Source organism: Schistocerca americana, chromosome 8, assembly GCF_021461395.2.
Source record: "Schistocerca americana isolate TAMUIC-IGC-003095 chromosome 8, iqSchAmer2.1, whole genome shotgun sequence".
NCBI lineage: Eukaryota > Metazoa > Arthropoda > Insecta > Orthoptera > Acrididae > Schistocerca > Schistocerca americana.
The window spans coordinates 64,389,868-64,410,087 of record NC_060126.1 but is presented as its reverse complement, the minus strand read 5'-3'; the positions used below and the strand labels follow the sequence as shown (position 1 = coordinate 64,410,087).

The 20,220-nt window shown below is 39.2% G+C and overlaps 1 protein-coding gene across 4 annotated transcripts in view; it reads right to left on the bottom strand.

The window, feature by feature from the left end:
- Window positions 1-20,220, bottom strand: part of LOC124625795 (phosphorylase b kinase gamma catalytic chain, skeletal muscle/heart isoform) — a 137,489-nt gene that overhangs the window by 68,675 nt on the left and 48,594 nt on the right. The window contains exon 5 of one of the 4 annotated variants that reach the window (XM_047149243.1): window positions 12,558-12,648. The exons of the other annotated variants lie outside the window; for them this stretch is intronic. Within the exon in view, the coding sequence (XP_047005199.1) occupies window positions 12,558-12,648 (91 nt within the window). The remainder of the gene's footprint in view (window positions 1-12,557; window positions 12,649-20,220) is intronic. 4 annotated transcript variants of the gene reach the window in all.

Sequence of the window (20,220 nt, the reverse complement as noted above, 5' to 3'; positions counted from 1 at the left end):
TGCGGGGATTGCGTTTGAATGACTCTGATATTTTAATCAGTTTTGATGTGGTTTCTCTTTTCACTCGCATGCCTCTCTCCGATTCGTTGCAGCTAATTAAGGTTAAGTTTGGTGTCGAGTTAACAAATTTGTTTTGACATGTGCTGACCTCCACTTACTTTTTATTCAATGGTCAGTACTACAAACAGACTGATGGAGTTGCAATGGGAAGCCCATTGTCAATTGTGGCCAATTTGTTTATGGAGGACTTTGAGGAACGTGCATTGGAGTCAGTGACCTTGAAACCTGTGTGTTTTTTCAGATGTGTAGATGATACTTCTGTTGTTTGACCTCATGGTAGTGAGAATTTAAACCTGTTTTTGGAATACCTGAATTCAATCCACCTGAATATTCAGTTCACTATGGAGGTGGAAAAGAATGCGTGCCTTCCCTTCCTTGATGTGTTGGTCAGAAGGAAGACTGATGGTACACTGCGACATTCTGTTTATAGTAAGCCTACTCACACTGACTTGTATCTGCGAGCTGATAGCTGTCACCATCCAGCTCAGTGTGAAGGAGTACTTTATACCTTGGTTCACAGGGTCCATGTTATCTCAGACCCTGAAAGTTTGGCAGCTGAGCTATCACTTCTCGAAGTCACCTTTCATCAGAATGGTTATAGTGAGAGGCAGATCAAACGTGCATTGTGCTGTCAGCCTTATGTGCAACAGGCGAGTGACGATAGCAACGAAGTGGCATCTAAGTCTACGGTCTTTTTGCCTTACGCAGGAAGCATTTCCAACAGGATTGGCCATATTTTGCAGAAATATGATGTGAAATGTGTTTTTCGACCACCTTCTAAGATTAAGGCCCTGTTGGCATCCGTAAAAGGTGATCCTGGTTTGGATAAGGCTGGTGTCTATCGTATTCCTTGCAGTTGTACCATGTCATATATTGGTCAGACAATCAGGACTGTGGAAGAACGGTGTATTGAACAAAAGTGTCACACATGCTTACAACAGCCAAGCAAATCCGCTATTGCAGAACATTGCCTTGACACCGGTCATCCTATGGAATACAATACGGAGATTCTGGCTTGCATGTCCAGCTATTGGGATAGTGTTATTAAGGAAGCTGTTGAAATCAAACTATCAGGCAACCTTATAAACAGCGATGGTGGATTTTGTTTAAATGCTGCTTGGAATCAGGCTCTGTCTCTCATTAAAAAAAAAGGACAGAATTAGTGCTACCTCACCTGTTGATTAATAGTCACTATCGATATTTCTGATGTTGGTTATCTGTAGTTGTGTGTTGACTCTGCGGTTACTTGTTGTGTGTGTGGTATCTTCCTTGTTTCTCCTCTGGGAACCGAGGTATTAAATTCCCTTGCACATTGCTTCCTCCTTGCAGTTGTGCCTTGAGAATGGCAGGGTGTGCTCCTGTCGAAATATTGGCGGTGATCGACGACGTCACCTGACAGCAAACCCATAAGTTATTTGATCTTCTCAATATCATACCTCCAATCTCATCTCAGTCTATGTCCTCTTCCATATCTATGACCTTACCCTCATTTTCCTTATACAGCTCCTCTATATATTCTTTCCACCTTTCAGCTTTCCCTTCTTTGCTTTATATTGTTTTCCATCTGAGCTCTTGATATTCATATAGCTGCTTCTATTTTCTATGAAGAACTCTCTTTAACTTTCCTATAGGTTGTATCTATCTTTCCCCTAGATGTTTTAATCTCCTCATATTTGTACTCTAGCCATGACTGCTTAGTCATTTTGCTATAAAGCTAGACAAAAAGAGTTTAATAACAGTTAGCTTGTACATGCCACCGAACAGTCATGTAGATTAATTACTTTGACATTTAGAAGAACTTCTGTATTAACTCTCAACATATAAAAAACAGAATGTACTAATAGCAGATGTTAACATAGATTCTGTATGCTATAATGTAAATTATCTTAGGTATTCTGGTGTGTAACAGTGCCATATAACCATGTCCATATAAATTGGTCATTAATCAGAATAACACTTGGCTCACAGACTTGCACACCGATCATGTTGTTACAAATTTAAATAGATGATGAAAACTCTCCCTCGGATCATAGAGCTCTAGCCATCAAAATTAATACAGAACACAAACTAGTGGCACACAGCGACTTGCTCACTTATAAATAAAAACTGCCCATAATAAGATTATGGAGGACCTTGGAAAATTACACTGGCAGAGGACATATAGATACTAAAAAAATAGTTTTTTTTAACAAAATATTTAACCAGACTTTTAATTGGGCATTGGTATGTCCAATGGCAAAAACATTAAGAAAACCTCACTATATAAAAAAATCTTAAAATTCCTCCAATAATTACATATTAAGGGAAGACATGAAGGACCCATATACATTGAAGAGCCAAAGAAACTGGTACACCTGCCTAATATAATGTAGGGCCCCCGGAAGCACGCAGAAGTGCCACAATGCGACGTGGCATGTTGCATGGACTCGACTAATGTCTGAACTAGTGCTGGAGGAAATTGACACCATGAATCCTGCACAACTGTCCATAAATCTTTAAGAGTATGGGGGTTGGAGATTTCTTCTGAACAGCGTGTTGCAAGGCATCCCAGACATGATCAATAATGTTCATATCTGGGGAGTGGAAGCCTTTAAACTCAGAAGAATGTTCTTGGAGCCACTCTGTAGCAATTCTGGACATGTGGGGTGTCACACTGCCCTGATGGAATTGGCCAAGTCCATCGGAATGCACAATGGCCATGAATGGATGCGAGTGATCAGACAAGATGCTTGAGTATGTGTCACCTGTCAGAGCCATAAATAGACGTATCAGGCGCCCCATATCACTCCAACTGCACACGCCCCAAAGCTTTACAGAGTCTCCACCAGCTTGAACAGTCCTCTACTGACATGCAGGGTCCATGAATTTATGAGTTTCTCTCCATACCTGTGCATGTGCATCTGCTTGATAGCATTTGAAACGAAACTTGTCCAGCCAGGCAACATGTTTCCAGTCATTTAACAGTCCAGTGTTGGTGTGGAGAGGCCCAGATGAGGCATAAAGCTTTGTGATGTGCAGTCATCAAGTGTACACAAGTGGGCCTTCAGTTCCGAAAGCCCATATTAATGATGTTTTGTTGAATGGTTTGCATGCTGACACTTGTTGATGGCCCAGGAATGAAATCTGCAGCAATTTGTGGAAGGACTGCACTTCTGTCATGTTGAATGATTCTTTTCAGCTGTCATTGGCCCCGTTCTTGCACAATCTTTATCAGGCTGCAGTGAAGTTGGAGATTTGATGTTTTACCGGACTCCTGACATTCATGGTACACCTGTGAAATGGTCATATGGGAAAATCCTCACTTCATCGCTACCACAGAGATGCTGTGTCCCACAGCTCGTGCGTCAACTATAACAGCACGTTCAAACTCAGTTAAATCTTGATAACCTGCCTTTGCAGCAGCAGTAACCAATCGCACAACTGCACCAGACCCTTGTCATCTTATGTAGGCATTGCCGACTGCAGTGACTTATTCTGCCTGTTTACATATCTCTGTATTTGAATACGCATGCCTATACCAATTTCCTCGGCATGTCAATGTACAATTCTGTCAGCATGTCTCCTTCAAAGAGTTCAGAAGCAACTTGACCAGAAAACTGGTGAGTACCAAGCCAAATTCAGCACTCATCAAAGTTGTATAGAACAAATATTCTCGTCATTTTTATCTGTTTTCCATTCCCTTAGTTGCTCTAAATTCGTGGAGGTATGTACCATCTATGCAACTAAATGAAGGCAGTTTGTTTATTGCCATACACGTTTCACTTCTTTTATTTGGGAATCATCATCTGTGGTAATTTACAGTGCTGTTCACACGTGTGTGGCCCTAGAGATGTATTTGTTAGCCTTCATACTCCAGCTGGCCGATTTCTGGCATTCTTTCATCCACATTTGTCACATTGCATATTTCAATTTCACTTCCCATTTGGTGATCAACATATGTGAGTTGCATAGACGGTACATACCTCCACGAACAAATATTCTGTTTAAAAAACAACATTAAAATACACATCACTAAGGAACAGCCTTATCATATGCTCCTTAATGCACAAGGCATATGATTCAGTACATCGGAAATCTCTATCATCCTTGAAGAATATGGATTCGGCCTGGAAACCTTGAATCTGATCAAAAGAATACTCACCAACGCAACTTCCAAAGTAAAATTCATGGGTGAGTTGTCAGAACCATTTCTGATCAGAACTGATTATTGACAGGGCAAAGGACTGTCTCCTATCTTCCTTAATCTGCTTTCGGACAAAGATAAACAAGATTGGGAAAAAGAAAATAGAAACAAAATCTACTGCAAACCTATATGACTTGGAAGACCTAAAGAATGACTGAGCGAGGTGGCGCAGTGGTTAGCACACTGGACTCACATTTGGGAGGACGATGGTTCAATCCTGCATCCGGCCATCCTGATTTAGGTTTTCCGTGATTTCCCTAAATCGTTCCAGGCTAACGCTGGGATGGTTCCTTTGAAAGGGCACGGCCGACTTCCTTCCCCGTCCTTCCCTAATCCAATGAGACTGATGACCTCGCTGTTTGGTCTCCGCCCCCAAAAACAACCCATAACAACAACCTAAAGAAAGACATCCAAATTTCTTGTCTAGCTTTCAGATACAATCTGCAGACAGTGAGACAACAGAAATTAAATAGACAAACTTTCACAGAATGGACTAAAAGAGTTGGCTCAAAATATCCATCCAAAAAAAACCAAATTCATCTGCTCAAAACACTCTACCCAAAAACTGATCATATAATATGGAGAAATTGAGTGTGTTTCACGATTCAAGTATTTAGGCAAAATCCTTGACTGTATAGGGGGAAAGAAAAAGACACACAAAATTCAGATGCAGAAATTTAGGAGAGCTTATGGTGACATCTACAACAAAAAATGTATGTCCATATGCACCATATGCATGGAAATCAGGCACTAAAACACAGTTACGAAGCCTGAAGTCTTGTGCAATAGCAAAACACTTACACTCCCCAGAAAAGGTTATCTAGAAGATACTAGGAAAAGAAGAATGCAGAATTCTAAGCAAGATACTCAGCCCAAAAAGAACTGAAGATAAATACAGACCACAATCCTGAGAACAACTGTGAAACTATCTAATCTCATGGCAGGCATTAGACAAAGAAGAGTGAAATTTTATGGGCACATCCACAGATTGCAGAGAAGACTCACTCACAAAATTGTGATTCACACAGAACACCTCCTGCACCCAGCAGACCAACAAGAGTTTAGAAAAGGCTTGTGCACGTTCATCAGACATTTTCAACAAAAACTTACATAGCTAAAAAATTAGCACATGGGAAGTACTGTCAGAGACTGAAGTCACCACCAGATGACAAAAAAAAAGTCTCCAGACAAAAAATGGATACTGCTTGGAAACTATGAAGACTGAAACATAATAGCTCCGAAGGGTCTAATAAGATTCCATTGCACATAATAATAATAGTAATAATAATAATAAGACAGTTGGAAAAACTTTGAAAAGGACATCATGAGAGTCTGTGGAAAATTCTAGAGCCCTGGAGGACTACTGTTGGAACTGAAAGAATAGGAAAAATGAGGAGCTGTACAATACACTGGAGAGATCATGGACATCAAATGGAAATTACGGTTGAAATTTTAGGGAAACAAGGCACGAATAGACAAAAACAAACAAAGCAACAAGATCTTCAATTACATCACATAATTGAAGTCCATCTCTAAGTGGGTAGGAGAGGTCAAAAGATATAAACAAGACATCACTTGAAGAGAGACAACTAAAAAAAAGGTCCATGCAATACATTTCCGAGGAAGAGGGAAAGAATGAAGAGGTTCTGGGAAGAGAGGAAAAAAACAAAAGAAAAGCTAAGAAGTCTTAAGTTCCATGCAATCCATAGATTGCCAAATGCAGAAGAAAGAATAACTATTATTAAATTTTTAATTTTTCCTGCATCAATATTGTCACCAATAAATCAAGCAGATAAGGATGTCTATGGAAAACAGAGTGAAGCTATCCTAAACAGCAGCTCTAGAAATGTATAAGAATCTTGAGACAAAAAAAATCTGAACTACTTTTTAAAGTACCTTTTAACTTATCGCAATTGGAAAAATAAACAAATAGAAAAAGAAGAACCGACACCAGGTATATTTAACTGCCTCACACAGTTCTACAGATATGTATCAATCATTTTGTACTAATATAATGGAAGGAAACATTCCACGTGGGAAAAATTATATATAAAAACAAAGATGAGGTGACTTACCGAACAAAAGCGCTGGCAGGTCGATAGACACACAAACAAACACAAACATACACACAAAATTCAAGCTTTCGCAACAAACTGTTGCCTCATCAGGAAAGAGGGAAGGAGAGGGGAAGACGAAAGGAAGTGGGTTTTAAGGGAGAGGGTAAGGAGTCATTCCAATCCCGGGAGCGGAAAGACTTACCTTAGGGGGAAAAAAGGACAGGTATACACTCGCACACACGCACATATCCATCCACACATACAGACACAAGCAGACTGCTTGTGTCTGTATGTGTGGATGGATATGTGCGTGTGTGCGAGTGTATACCTGTCCTTTTTTCCCCCTAAGGTAAGTCTTTCCGCTCCCGGGATTGGAATGACTCCTTACCCTCTCCCTTAAAACCCACTTCCTTTCGTCTTCCCCTCTCCTTCCCTCTTTCCTGATGAGGCAACAGTTTGTTGCGAAAGCTTGAATTTTGTGTAATGTTTGTGTTTGTTTGTGTGTCTATCGACCTGCCAGCACTTTTGTTCGGTAAGTCACCTCATTTTGTACTAATACGCACATTTTTTTATGAACAGATAGTGTTACTTCTCACACACTGGAAGTGAAAGAGAAACAATGAGTGAAATAAAATAATATTGACAATGACAAAGTGGCTTGAAATCACTGTAACTTAGAGGTCATAGAGCAAATGAAAAACAAAACATCAAGTATCCTACAGCCTTATTAGACATGTTATTTTGTTCGATGATGCAACAAATGGAAAACAAACCATAATAACAGTCTTTCACAAGGCTGTACAATTTCAATAGAGCAACAGGCCAGTACTACGGGAGAGTATCAATATCAAGCAGTTTCATTAATCATATATGAGCCGTGGAAAAAAACTGCTGTTTTGAAGATCGCGCCACAGTGCGTTGTGTGAAGCAGTCGTCCTCCATTTCTGGCGGTGGCACCGCTGTGGCAGTCACAGCTTTAGTGTCTCCCTCTGGTGGAAAAGGGGAAAGGTTGCCTGTTCACGTGCATTTAAGGGGCGCTATGAGCTCACAAGTGAGTCAGTTGCTCAGCCGGCTCAGTGTGGGGCGGTCAGTCTGGGGTGCTAGGATGTGTTAGGCTGCCAGTCTGCTCGAGTTTGTTCAGGCAACGGTCATTGGCAGTTGGATCGATCGGTTGGTTGGTTGTGCACCGAGACACAACATGACTTGTCCGTCTTGAGCGTCGACGCATGTGAGGTCGCCACGTCAGTCCAGTGGGCCGCGCCATATACCAAGGGGTAGTGGCTTTGCGGCCGACACGAGAGCAACAAGAGCCAACCCACAACATCGGTCTGGCTGGTGCGAGCTGTGACGCCATGAGATGGGAGATCGGCGTGCCTTCCTGCGTCCGTTGAAGCGGCTGGCAGCGGACGGTTCGGGAGAGCGGTTTGGGGGTGCTGCGACAGGTCTTCGCAAGACATCACAGTTTATTAGAAGTTAAGTGATTCGTGATATGTTGTTTCATTTACTTGTTGAATTCTAGTTGTTTTCTTGGTCAGTCTCTCGTCCCCAGCTGGCTCGTCTGTCTCTCGTCCGCATTTGTTAGGCAGTTACTGTCTGTCGGTCTGCCGTACGTTACAGCTGCCTCTGTCATGTTTGTCGGATTCGGTGTTAACGAATTTATTGCTTGAAGTGTAACGGCCGAATTCCTGAAATATGTTTTTATCTTGCCTATCACCTTGAGAGGCGGTATATGTGTAATGTAGAGCATGTTTGGCTAACCTTGTATGTTTTATGTAAGACTCATTTCATTTCATGGGTTTTTATTTAAATGGTTATTTTAGTATATAAAGGTGCCACCCTTCCACCGTATAAGTTTTTTTATAAAAATCAAGTTGCACCTTCGGTGGCAAGTTAATCTTTTAATGTTAGTGTTTTGTACCATTTCCATCCCTCCTACGGGGTGCATAGTTTATGTGCTTGTGTGAGTTGTTAAAATTTTTAGTTTAAAGTAAGCTGGTGTGTTGCAAATTTGCACCAGTGTAGTCTTTCAGAGGTTGTTGTGAGCAGTTGTGACTACGGCCGTGTTAAAAGGGAGCGGTAAGGTTCTCAGCCCGAAAGCTCATACTGTCAAAAAATTTGTTCTTTCTGCCTCTGAATAAATTGTAACTTGATATTTAGAGGGTGCTTTTTTATTATAATTTTAAATCTGTTTAAAAAAGTTTTAGGAATAAAATTTCCATTTGTTGAAAGAATCTGATTTGTTTCCATCAGCTAATTTGGTTTGATTTCATCAGCTACCCACTGGCAACTACTTCCACGCTCACATAGTGTGATTAAATGTGTTAATGTTCTTGATGAATCGCTAGTAAATAAAGTAAATTCTTAAGAAAAAGTTTTGAAAGTAAATTCACGTTTCAGTATAATTATCACTGTCCTCTCCATTAATATGGGGACAACAAAGAAACAATGGCTGGCCAATAACCACTACGAACTGCTCACAGACACACATTAAATAACAAACTGATATCACTGATATCTTTAACAATGTAAATAATAAATTTTTGACAGTATAATGTAACTGGATAGATAAAAAATCTACTCACCAAATGGCAACAGGAGAACACAGATTTAAAGAAAAGGTATTACATATGCAAGCTACCAGAACATGTGGCTCCTTCTGGCAGAAGGGTTGAAGGTGAAGGAAAAGGGATGAAGAAAAAGGACTGGAGAGGTTTAAGAGACAGGGTAGAGTTTGGAAAAGTCACACAGAACCCTGAGTCAGGGGAAACTTACCGAATGGGATGTCCATCATCCTGTCTGGTAAGTCTCGCCTGACCTGGGGTTCTTACTGATCTTCTTTCCTCTTCTACCCTTCAGCCAGAAGAAGGAGCCACTGGCTCCAAAAGTTTGCACACATAATACCTTCTTTCTGATTGTGTCCTGCCGCCGCTTGGTACGTAGATTTTTTTATCTACCTAATTATATTAAACTATATCTTTAGGCTTTGCAACACTGAACTCCTTTCTTAGGGAGGAAAGGAGGGTAGATTGGTGAAGGTCAAAAAGAAGGAGAGATCATTCACCTCGATGAGGGGAGGCAAAGATGAAGTGGAATTCTCAGACAGTGGTCCAAATAATAAATAGATGATACAAGAGTACCACACAAACCAAGAAGAAGACTGTCAGAAAAGAGGTAAAGATATGAAAAGGAAAAAATACTTGACACAATTCTAAAATAAACTTCCACTTTATACAAGAACCATAGAGAAAATTTTTTGAACTTTGTAACTAATCACAATTTTTATTTAACAAATAAAAACAACATGAGTGCTGTGTAACAGTGCATAATAGTTTATATTCATTCAACAATTAATATCCACCTGTCCTAAAAATGAATTTCAGAAATCCCTGCGCATTCAACCATGTTATTCCTGATAATTCTGGGAGAACTGGTTTTGATCACAGTTTTTAAAAGCAAATAAATGCTGTTACAATGACCCACCGATTAGAAAACTGATCAGGTGGTTGGAAGTTTCAAAAACAGGATTTTCAGTCACCTCAATAACATATAAAAAACCTCCCAGCACACCAAAATATGTAGAAATTTCAAAATTATAATTTAAGAGCTTGTATTTTTGTATAAAAACATTTAATCACCTTTAACTACAAAACAGTAAGTTAAAACAACAGAAAATCCTGGATGCAATAACAACAGTGCTATGAAAAGGGCAGACTGCTACTCACTACATAGAGCGCGTGTGCGCACCCACATACCCACCCACGCACGCACGCACCGCCCCCCCCCCACACACCGCGACATCCCCCCCCCCCCCCCACACACACACATGCACGCACAAACAAACCCGTGGTACAACAATGGGCACCAGCATGGCACCATCCTATGCCAAAATATTCAAGGACCATCTAGAGGAATCCTTCCCAACCACCCAAAATACCAAACCCCTCACCTTGTTCAGTTTCACTGATGACATCTTCATGATACTGAGAATGAAGACATCCTATCCACATTCCCCCAGAACCTAAACACCTTTTCTCCTATTCACTTCACCTGGTCCTCCTCAACCCATCTAGCCATCCCATACCCCTACAACAGACCTAGATGCAAGAACTATCCCATACATCCTCCCACCATCTCCTATTCCAGTCTGGTCACAGGCATCACCTATTTCATCAAAGGTTGTGCTACCTGTGAAAGCTTTCATGTGATCTACAATCTAAGCTGCAACCACTGAGCTGGATTCTACACAGGCAAGATGACCAACACGCTGGTTGTCTGCACAAGCAGCCACCGACAAACTGTCGCCAAGAGTCAGTGTGCTTCATTTTAATGACTGCTTCACAGCCTGTGCCACTTGAATCTTTCCTACCAAAGCCAGCTTTTCTTAATTGTGCAGGTAGCAACTCTCCCTGCAGTATATCCCACATTCCCAAAGCACCCCCCCCCCCCCCCCCAAGATCAACTTTCCCTAGTCGCTGTTCTTTATCCACCTATTCCCACCCTTGCTCCCACTTCAGCACTACACAATGTTCTATTCTACAAGTGCCGCTAGTAATCTTTTTCTCTTCTCTACTTCTACTCCTTTTCCGCCCCCCCTTCCCACTCCCCCAAACCTCCAAACCTTTCACCTGCACCTAGCAAACCTACCCTGCCACCATCACATCCCTGTTTGCTCCCACAAGCAGCATTACTACTTTCTCCCCTACCACTATCCTTCTTCTTCTACTTCTCCCCTCCACGCTCTAGCCTCCTCTTTATCCCCACCACTTACAGATTGCATCTCCCATCAGGTGCATTTCTCACAGTCCAGCCTCCAGCCTCAGTGGTTTGTGTGTGTGTGTGTGTGTGTGTGTGTGTGTGTGTGTGTGTGGTGTGTGTGTGTGTGTGTGTGTGTTTTTCAACTTCAAAAGAAGGCCTTTTGGCCAAAAGTTCAAATGTGTATGTCTTTCTGTTGGGTCTATCTGCAATTCAAAATCTCCTCTGTATGGTGAGTAACAGTCTTATCCTTTTCATAGAATTAAAACACGTTTTAACATATATTATACAGTTGCTTATTTATGTGTAGGTCTTTCGTCACAGAAAGCATCAGATACAGTAACACTATACACACCAAGAATAAAGTAACTATCTCGGTACAATGTAAGATGCCGTAGCCATGTGCCAAATGAGTTGTTTCAGGAGTGATATGCGTACAGTTTCATGGGAGACACTGGAATAGTAAGAGTGAGATAGTACCATGTTAGATATGTCACTTTTAGTCAACAAGCACCGACAAACCTTTACTTCTGGCCAATGACGATATTGGTAGGTATTTTAAAACAGTGTCAGGTTTGATTCCCTGGCAATTATTGTGCCTCATGGCTGATGTAATCCAAGACAGAAAAAAAAGGTCTGCATCGGTCATTATCTCATCTGTGTTTGAGTGCAGATCTAGATTTCAGCTAACAGTGCATCTGTCAACAGTGCTATAAAAACATATAACAGTATGTAACTGCACAACTGGCATTTTGCACAACTGTGACGTGGTACTTGGTTGGTGTGCTTTTCCAATGTCCGATTTTAGTGTTATTTTGTATTTGAAGCACTGATGATAGATGCACTGTTAGCTGACCTCCTTTCTGTCCTGGATTAAAACAGTGTATACCATGGCTGAAAAGACATACAAAATACACAAGCTACTTATAACTGCCACTATGCACATTATCACATCTCATTGTCTTCCACTTGAGTGTAAACATCCCCCCCCCCCCCCTCCCATTCCCAATTACTGCTCCAACAGAAAGCAAATCAACCATATGTGCCCACGTATGTTCTTAATTTATCACACGATTAATTCACCATCCCACTTTGTCCCATTAAATCTTCAGGAGGGGAATTCTGAAAGGATCATAACTGTAAATTCTCTTTCTCTCTTGTGTACAGAAACACAGCAATGCACAAGTAGATAATGAAACCCCAGGGTTTGCAGAGGAAGATAGTTGTAATAGTTAATTTAATTAAGCAATTGCAATGCCTTACAGCACGTATTACTTGGAAATTTTCTGATAAGTACTCTAAACATTTTAAATGATTGCTTCGATAAAGAATGATTTTTATAAACTGGTCCTTTCTATAAATTAGTAGTGTAGGAATGTGACTTTGTTTACCTTTTAATCTGAAAATACTTCACTGTTCTTGGAAACCAAATCAAAGAAAACACAAGGGTGATTGTATCCAATATTGTGTTTATGTTTTATGGTGAGATTCTGTGCACGACTCACATGTCGACAGCCTGTCCATAGCCATCAGCGTCAGGATACATAGCCGAGTTCAGCAGCTCGGGAGCCAAGTAGCCAGGTGTTCCACATATATCTATATACATGCAACAGGAACATAGACTAAGGGAGTCAGGCAGTTCATTATTACAGGAAGGATACAAGCAATAATTTTATACTGATTGTGCTGCTCATTTAACAGAGAACAACAAACACTGGTGGTGCCATCTGATCATTAAGAATACCAATTTAGTCATTTTGACTTCTGCAACACCTCAAAATAAATTTTCCTCATTGCTTCTAATAAGATGAAATAAAGAATTAAAAGTGAGAAATTAATTGCCATCACACTATGAAACTTGATATAACCATTAAATGACTAGTTGACAGTGGAAATACACAGGCAGCATAATTACTAGCATTTTAGTTTCTTTCCTGTAGCACCTGGTACAGGAATAAGAATATAATAAAGCAAAGAAGAATTACCAGTTTCCATTTTCCTAAATCATGTAAGACTGTTCATTGGATTAGAAGAAACAAGTTCAAGTTCTCTTGCTCAGGAAATGTGACATTTCACACAGTATCAATGTATAAGCTTCAAACACAGACATGTATGTTTTTTGGCAACTACTTTACATCTCTTGCTTTTGACATACAAAACCTCATTAGAGACTAACACAATTTCTCTTTCCTCTTCTTCGCCTCCTCTTCAATTTCGTTTCACCCATTGGTCTCAAACATATGCAATACTTTTGATTTTATGTCCAACTTATCAAATGCATTGTAGCATTTTCTAAAAACAAAATCAATAAAAATACAAGGGCACCACTGATAATTAGTCAGTTTCGGATCAGACTGAGGAAATAAAAAGAAAAGGCAAGTAAGAATTTGTATTTTATCAAAAGGAAATTTGCAATTACAAGGTATCTCATACTAAGGATAGTATCTTCATGAAGTTTAAGGAAAACAATACACTACGGCCAAGACTGCCTGGTTTGAAGGAAGGAGGAAGAAACTCAGTTGTTCCTGCAGCCACTGTAAGTTAAATCAATAGATAAAATGGACGAATCCAAATTTTTATATTTAATGTGCACCTGAAAAATAGCTTACTTCTCATAAAGTGTAAGATTTTTATTATCCGGAGATGATAATTATTGCTATAATTATCAAAAAATATTTTTTACTTTTTCAGAGAATGAGTTTTGACACTCTCACATACCCATTCTCGGGTCCATGTGCTACACAGGAAGGACGGAATGAACGAAGACTGGGTTTAATGTCCCATCAACATTGAGGTCATTAGAGACAGAGAACAAGCTCGAATTGTGTCGAGGATAGTGAAGGAAATCGGTCATGCCCTTTCAAAGAAACCATTCCGGCATTTGCCTGGAGAGATTTAGGGAAATAGTGGAAAACATAAATCTGGATGGCTAGAAGAGGGCTTGAACCATAGTCGTCCTGAATGTGAGTCCAGTATGGTAACCACTGCACCCGCCACCTCCATAGGTGCTACACTGGAGGAACATGCATTGTCACTCTAACGTTTTGGATAATTATGACTCCAAATGCATATCATTCTCATTTACAAGTAATAAGCATGCAGACAGCTACTGTCTGTTGATCCCTGAATAGTTGGCATTGGTGGGAATGGAGCAGATGGAGATGGGACAAAGACTTGCATCTCAAGTACTTCAACATTAAAAGGGTTGGCTTCTACAACTACCAACTAGAAGTTCAAGACTTTAAAGTCTATGGGACTACTGAATAAGATTGATATAGTGCCCCTATCACAGACTTTTGTTCCAGATATTTCTGTTCATGACTAGGAATCGGGGAGGGGGAGCTATGACATATTTGGTAAAAGCTCACTGCAGCGGTTCTGGAGATGAAACAGGAGACAAGTTAACCACAGCAGACACTTACGACAGACAAAGGGCACTAGATAGGGAAAAATCCACCAGTTAAAACTGAAACTGGTATTTTGGTTCTGAATAACTGGTTTTTTTGGTATTTGTTTGGTCTACTTTACAACAGGTGGTTTTTATTTTTACTATAACCAACTAAAAAAAAAAACAAAATATCAATTAGCCATAACAGCAGTGCTAAAATTTTTAGTTTTTCTTAAACAAACATTTTCTTAAAAAGTAATTTATATTCATAAAATTTGCATTGGTTTGAAATACTGTGTTATTATAGAAAATGGGAAAACTGATCAGTGCTATTTTAATAACAATGCTGACAGAAACAAGCAACAACCATACGGTGTAAGAATTGGTACAGTGCAGTGTTCAAGACTTGCCATCACCCGGTCTATGCGGCAGTCTCTCACTGTTGTCACCAGATACCCATTGTATTGCGGAATGGCACCAACTGTTGTATGGAAATATGGAGTGATGTAGCAATGAAGAACAATGTTTCATTTGCATTAAAAGATTAGAGATTTATCTGCCATTTCTATGAAATAATAAAAGAGGATGGAAATACGGGTAGCAGTTATAAATTAAAAACTTAACAAAAATCTGTTCATAGTATACAACAAAAATATAAAGTAGCTGATCTGCTGCCTGTGTCTACATAATATGCCTTTATCTGCTTGTAGCCCTCGAGAACAAACAAATTAACACAAAAAACAAGGTTGTTTGACCTCAGTTTTTACCCTTTCACAGTGACTATTTGTAATGCCCAATCAGTGGTATGATTAATGATTAAATGATTTTTTGAGCAAGTTTCAAAAAATTAGAATCAACAGCAGAATAATGGTGATTTTTTTGTAGTATCCAGCCAATTATCACTTTTGGAGAAAAGGGGCAAATGGCAGATAGACTAAGTTTCTTTTATTTGTCTATTTGATTTAATATTTTTATAATGGAAGGAAACATTCCACGTGGGAAAAATTATATATAAAAACAAAGATGAGGTGACTTACTGAACAAAAGCGCTGGCAGGTCGATAGACACACAAACAAACACAAACATACACACAAAATTCAAGCTTTCGCAACAAACTGTTGCCTCATCAGGAAAGAGGGAAGGAGAGGGGAAGACGAAAGGAAGTGGGTTTTAAAGGAGAGGGTAAGGAGTCATTCCAATCCCGGGAGCGGAAAGACTTAGCTTAGGGGGAAAAAAGGACAGGTATACACTCGCACACACGCACATATCCACCCACACATACAGACACAAGCAGTCTGCTTGTGTCTGTATGTGTGGATGGATATGTGCGTGTGTGCGAGTGTATACCTGTCCTTTTTTCCCCCTAAGCTAAGTCTTTCCGCTCCCGGGATTGGAATGACTCCTTACCCTCTCCCTTAAAACCCACTTCCTTTCGTCTTCCCCTCTCCTTCCCTCTTTCCTGATGAGGCAACAGTTTGTTGCGAAAGCTTGAATTTTGTGTGTATGTTTGTGTTTGTTTGTGTGTCTATCAACCTGCCAGCGCTTTTGTTCGGTAAGTCACCTCATCTTTGTTTTTATATATGATTTAATATTTTGACTGAGAAAGTCAAAATTTTTCACTCTTTGTCTGATTTCTATGTTTATTACTGGAAATAATAGGAATAAAAAACCAAAAATCAGTTATTTCAGAAACCAGTTATTTTGAGTGATTTTAACACTCACCTTGAACTGGCATAGAGAAAAACCAATATAAGTGAAAACTGGTTGTTTCAGCAATGACCGCCATCCCTAACGACAACATGCAGAAGGACCTGAAGCAGATCTTTAAATGCCGTCAAACTAGTAAGCAGGCAAAAGTTGAAAGCAGGATGGTGACACTTCCAAACACAAAGGTGGAGATATGCTGAAATTAATCAGACCTGGTGACGACATTCCGGGCAAAGAAGATTCAAGAGTATTACAACACATCTCTTATACCGTCATGGCTCACACAGGAACACACTGCATTGCCCTTGTGGCATCCTCATTATATTCCTGAGATAAAGAAGAGGATGGCAAGGACATCAGCTTGCAGGCGTGATATCAGAAGTCGACTGCAACAACATGTGATCAACGTGGGCTGCACTCAGCACACTTCCATAACCATGTCGCTATCCTGAAGGACTTTACAGTATACAACCTACTATATTAATTTTTAATTTAAGTGCATGTCTTTTTCTTTTTTAAATGTGAAGCTCCTGGATTTTACTTTTTAAGTTGGTTTTGATAAAGAGGTAACACAAATAAACCAGTGGTTCTAAATCTGAACATTTACATTACATATACTGGTTCAAGTATATGTACCGGTATGTTGACGCTCGTGTAAGTTCCTGCTCTTATACGAAATAAAATAAAATGATTACAAAAGTGTTTATCACTGGAAGTGTGCAACAGCACTGGATGATTTCTTTCTACATTTATGTCAACTGAAAGAACAATTTAAACACCTACACAAATACGAGAATTCTTTCTGAACTGCTGCATCAAAGAATGTTTAAATCTTTCTATTTCCAGTGATTTTTCCAGAATCCAGAAGGTAAATTACTACAGCTATGATCACAATGTCACACCTACTACAAAAGGTTTAATGAAAATAAAACCTGCAGTATGAAGGTCTGTTATACATGGGATTCACATCAGGGGTGTTTAATGTTGTTGTGAAAACTTCACATCACCTCCAGAGTTACAGGTTAGTCATGCATTTATGATCAGTGCTGATAAAAATATAGCATTTTAGAGTCACTCACTAATTTGTAGCACCTTGACTTTCCCATCCACATACAAAAAGGGCTACAATTTTAAACAAAGTCAGAGTATAGGAGATAACTCAAAAACAAGCTCCCTTTTAGAATGCTACTTGACAGCACAATAAAAATATCAGATTATAATAATGGTCAGAAGAATCTCAGCTGTTCAAACACTCTTCTGATTTCTAGCAACGCTGCTGCTTCACCACTGAGTTTACTGAATATGCCTGGCTGTGTGTCAGGGACATGGAGAGTGGGATGCTTTGTTCATTCTGTAGCACCAATATTTTTTTCCTTCAATGAAAAACGAAATTTTTGTGCAAGGACACAAATGTCGGGGTGGTATCACAATATTTAATGCACTGCAGATTATGGAAGATGCCACGTTTTATCTGTATTATAATTAATTTTGTTGGACTTCAATTCCATAATGGTACTTTCTTTTCCAAATTCTTCCCAAGTACACTTTTCTAATGTGTTAGTTTCCTTTCATTAAAAAAAAACACCAACTTTCCTGCAATACATAATCATTTAATGAAGGATTGTCAACTTAAATGAAACATTAAAGTAATGAAGTAGAATTTTAACAAGAATTGAGGACACTTTTCACACAGAACCATACAACTGCTGGTTATTCAACATACACAAAATACAAAAACATACTTGAGGATACCAGATTGCACAATTATTTCAAAAGGAAGCAGAAACAATGTATGAATTACTACCATGACAGAAGTTATCTTTAACAGAGTTGTGAAGTGTAAGGTGAGATATCTCACACCAGTGTAAAAATACAGCTTTAAAAATGCATGCACATGTTTCTAAATTTATTTAACAGGCTTTTAGGGTTCACGTAATTCTATAGCACGCAAGATAAATGGAATCAATAGTGCTGAATATGAAGCAGAATATAACTATAAAGCAGCTGCAGAAAAGAAGACTAACTGTATTTAATAGCAGAGATGAAGTAAGTATTACTTAATGTAAATATGTGATTACTACTCCAAAATGCTACTATAAAATGCTGCAAAGTAATATACTTGGACACATATGGGATAGCATAATATGCTAAATGTGTGCACATCTAACAATTTTGCAAGTTGATAAATGAGAAATGTTTCAATTTACAAGACCTGCCATTTCAATTATTGTAAAATATGGGTAATAAAATATTAGGTGAACTAGAGACTGATGAATGCTGAACACATCCATCTTTAACAGAAACCAAAATCAATCAAGAGACTTCTGTGGAATTGTTTAAAAGTGACTGTCAGTACTGTGACAGTTTTGTTTTTCTTTCTTTTTCAGGTTTTTGGCTGAACACTGCACAAAATCCGGAATGTAATCAAAAAAGGTACAGAAAATTTTGGGGGCAATGAAGTAATATCGAACTTGATAACACAGAGAATTTCTTTTGTCACAATAATACTAGTATGTGGCCATCAACATGATAATAATTTACAAGACACACACATTATTTCAATCTATAGTATTATTGATTATACTGTCACAAAACAATGCATAATCAACAACACTGTCCTTGTTCCATGAACAAGCACATGCAAACAGCATTCACTATAGGTGGAAAACATCTTTGAAAATTCATCAAAGAAAGGGACACCGTACAGTGAAAATAATTTTTTGGTCAAATCACTGGAAGAATTTTATCTCTCAACTGCAACCACAGCTTTACAAAATAAATAATTGAAAGAAGTCAATTTGTTACTTTTCTTCCTGTCCAGAAACAGAAATACCTATCCCATCTCTTTTTACAACACCCACAAAGCTGCAACCATTGTCAAGACATTTGCTGAAGACTATATTCCACTAGACACACAGTATCACACAATCTTCAAACAAGTCTACCACTTCCTTCACTAAAGTTCTGTATATCTTTCACTGTGACCTGCTACAAGATATATTCTAATTAAATTTCTACTCCCTTCAACCAAAGTAGAATTGTCATCCACTCAATCTACACAATATCTTAGTCCATACCAAGAGCAATCCTGCACATTACCTCTCTCCTCCTAGACAATCATGGTGCAAAAACCTATCCTACATATTCATCTACCACCTTCTACTGTGGTTCAGCCAGGGGTGTTTCCTGTGAAATCTCTAGCATCTAGTTGTTGAAAGTGCAGCACATCACAGCACATATGAGTTCAATGGCTGCTTCAGTATTAGTGCCATATGGATATCTCTCAATCCCCCCCCCCCTCCCCTTCTCAATTAACCTGTTACTGTGAACTGTCTAGGTAAGAACTTTTCCTGCAGCATATCTTACATGTTCAATATCATCCGTCCCATGCTCAAACATTGCAATTACTCCAACCCCCCCCCCCCCCCCCCCCACTCTGATTTGTGCACGTTATTTTTTATTTTCCAGAACTATTGTTGTTACAGCCACAGAGAATCATCTGTTCTGCCTACCATTACCTTCCCTACCTCCTCCTCCTGGTTCTACATTGCACATCTTAACCCTCCTTCCCCTGTCTCCCACCAGCTGCCTTGTTTCCTCTCCAACGAGCCTGATGGGCAGGCGGACACTGGTGGATCACATGGCTATAAGGGAGTGGTTGCTTTCTCTCACTTGTGTTTATTGTTCCAATACTGGAACTATGTTACTGTACTTTGTGGTAAAAGTAGCAGGACACAGCAATAGATATGATACTTCAACTTTCTGAAACTGCATATCCAGTTTTCTTCTGGTTCAGTACACATACACACATAAATGAGAGACTTAATGTAGTAAGGCAAAGATTATCCGACAGTTTGCATTAAAAATAAAATCGACATAACATTAAATGCAATCCAACATCAACACATGCTGTCAGAACTAATGGAAATTTAATTAGCTTCAGAAACGTAAATGTGCACACCTAGAGATACTGTGATCCAATGTTACAATTGGTCAATAGAGCAAGAAAGGGAAAATATATCCACAACACAAAGTTGAAGAGAGAACAAAAATACACATTAGTTCAACTTCTA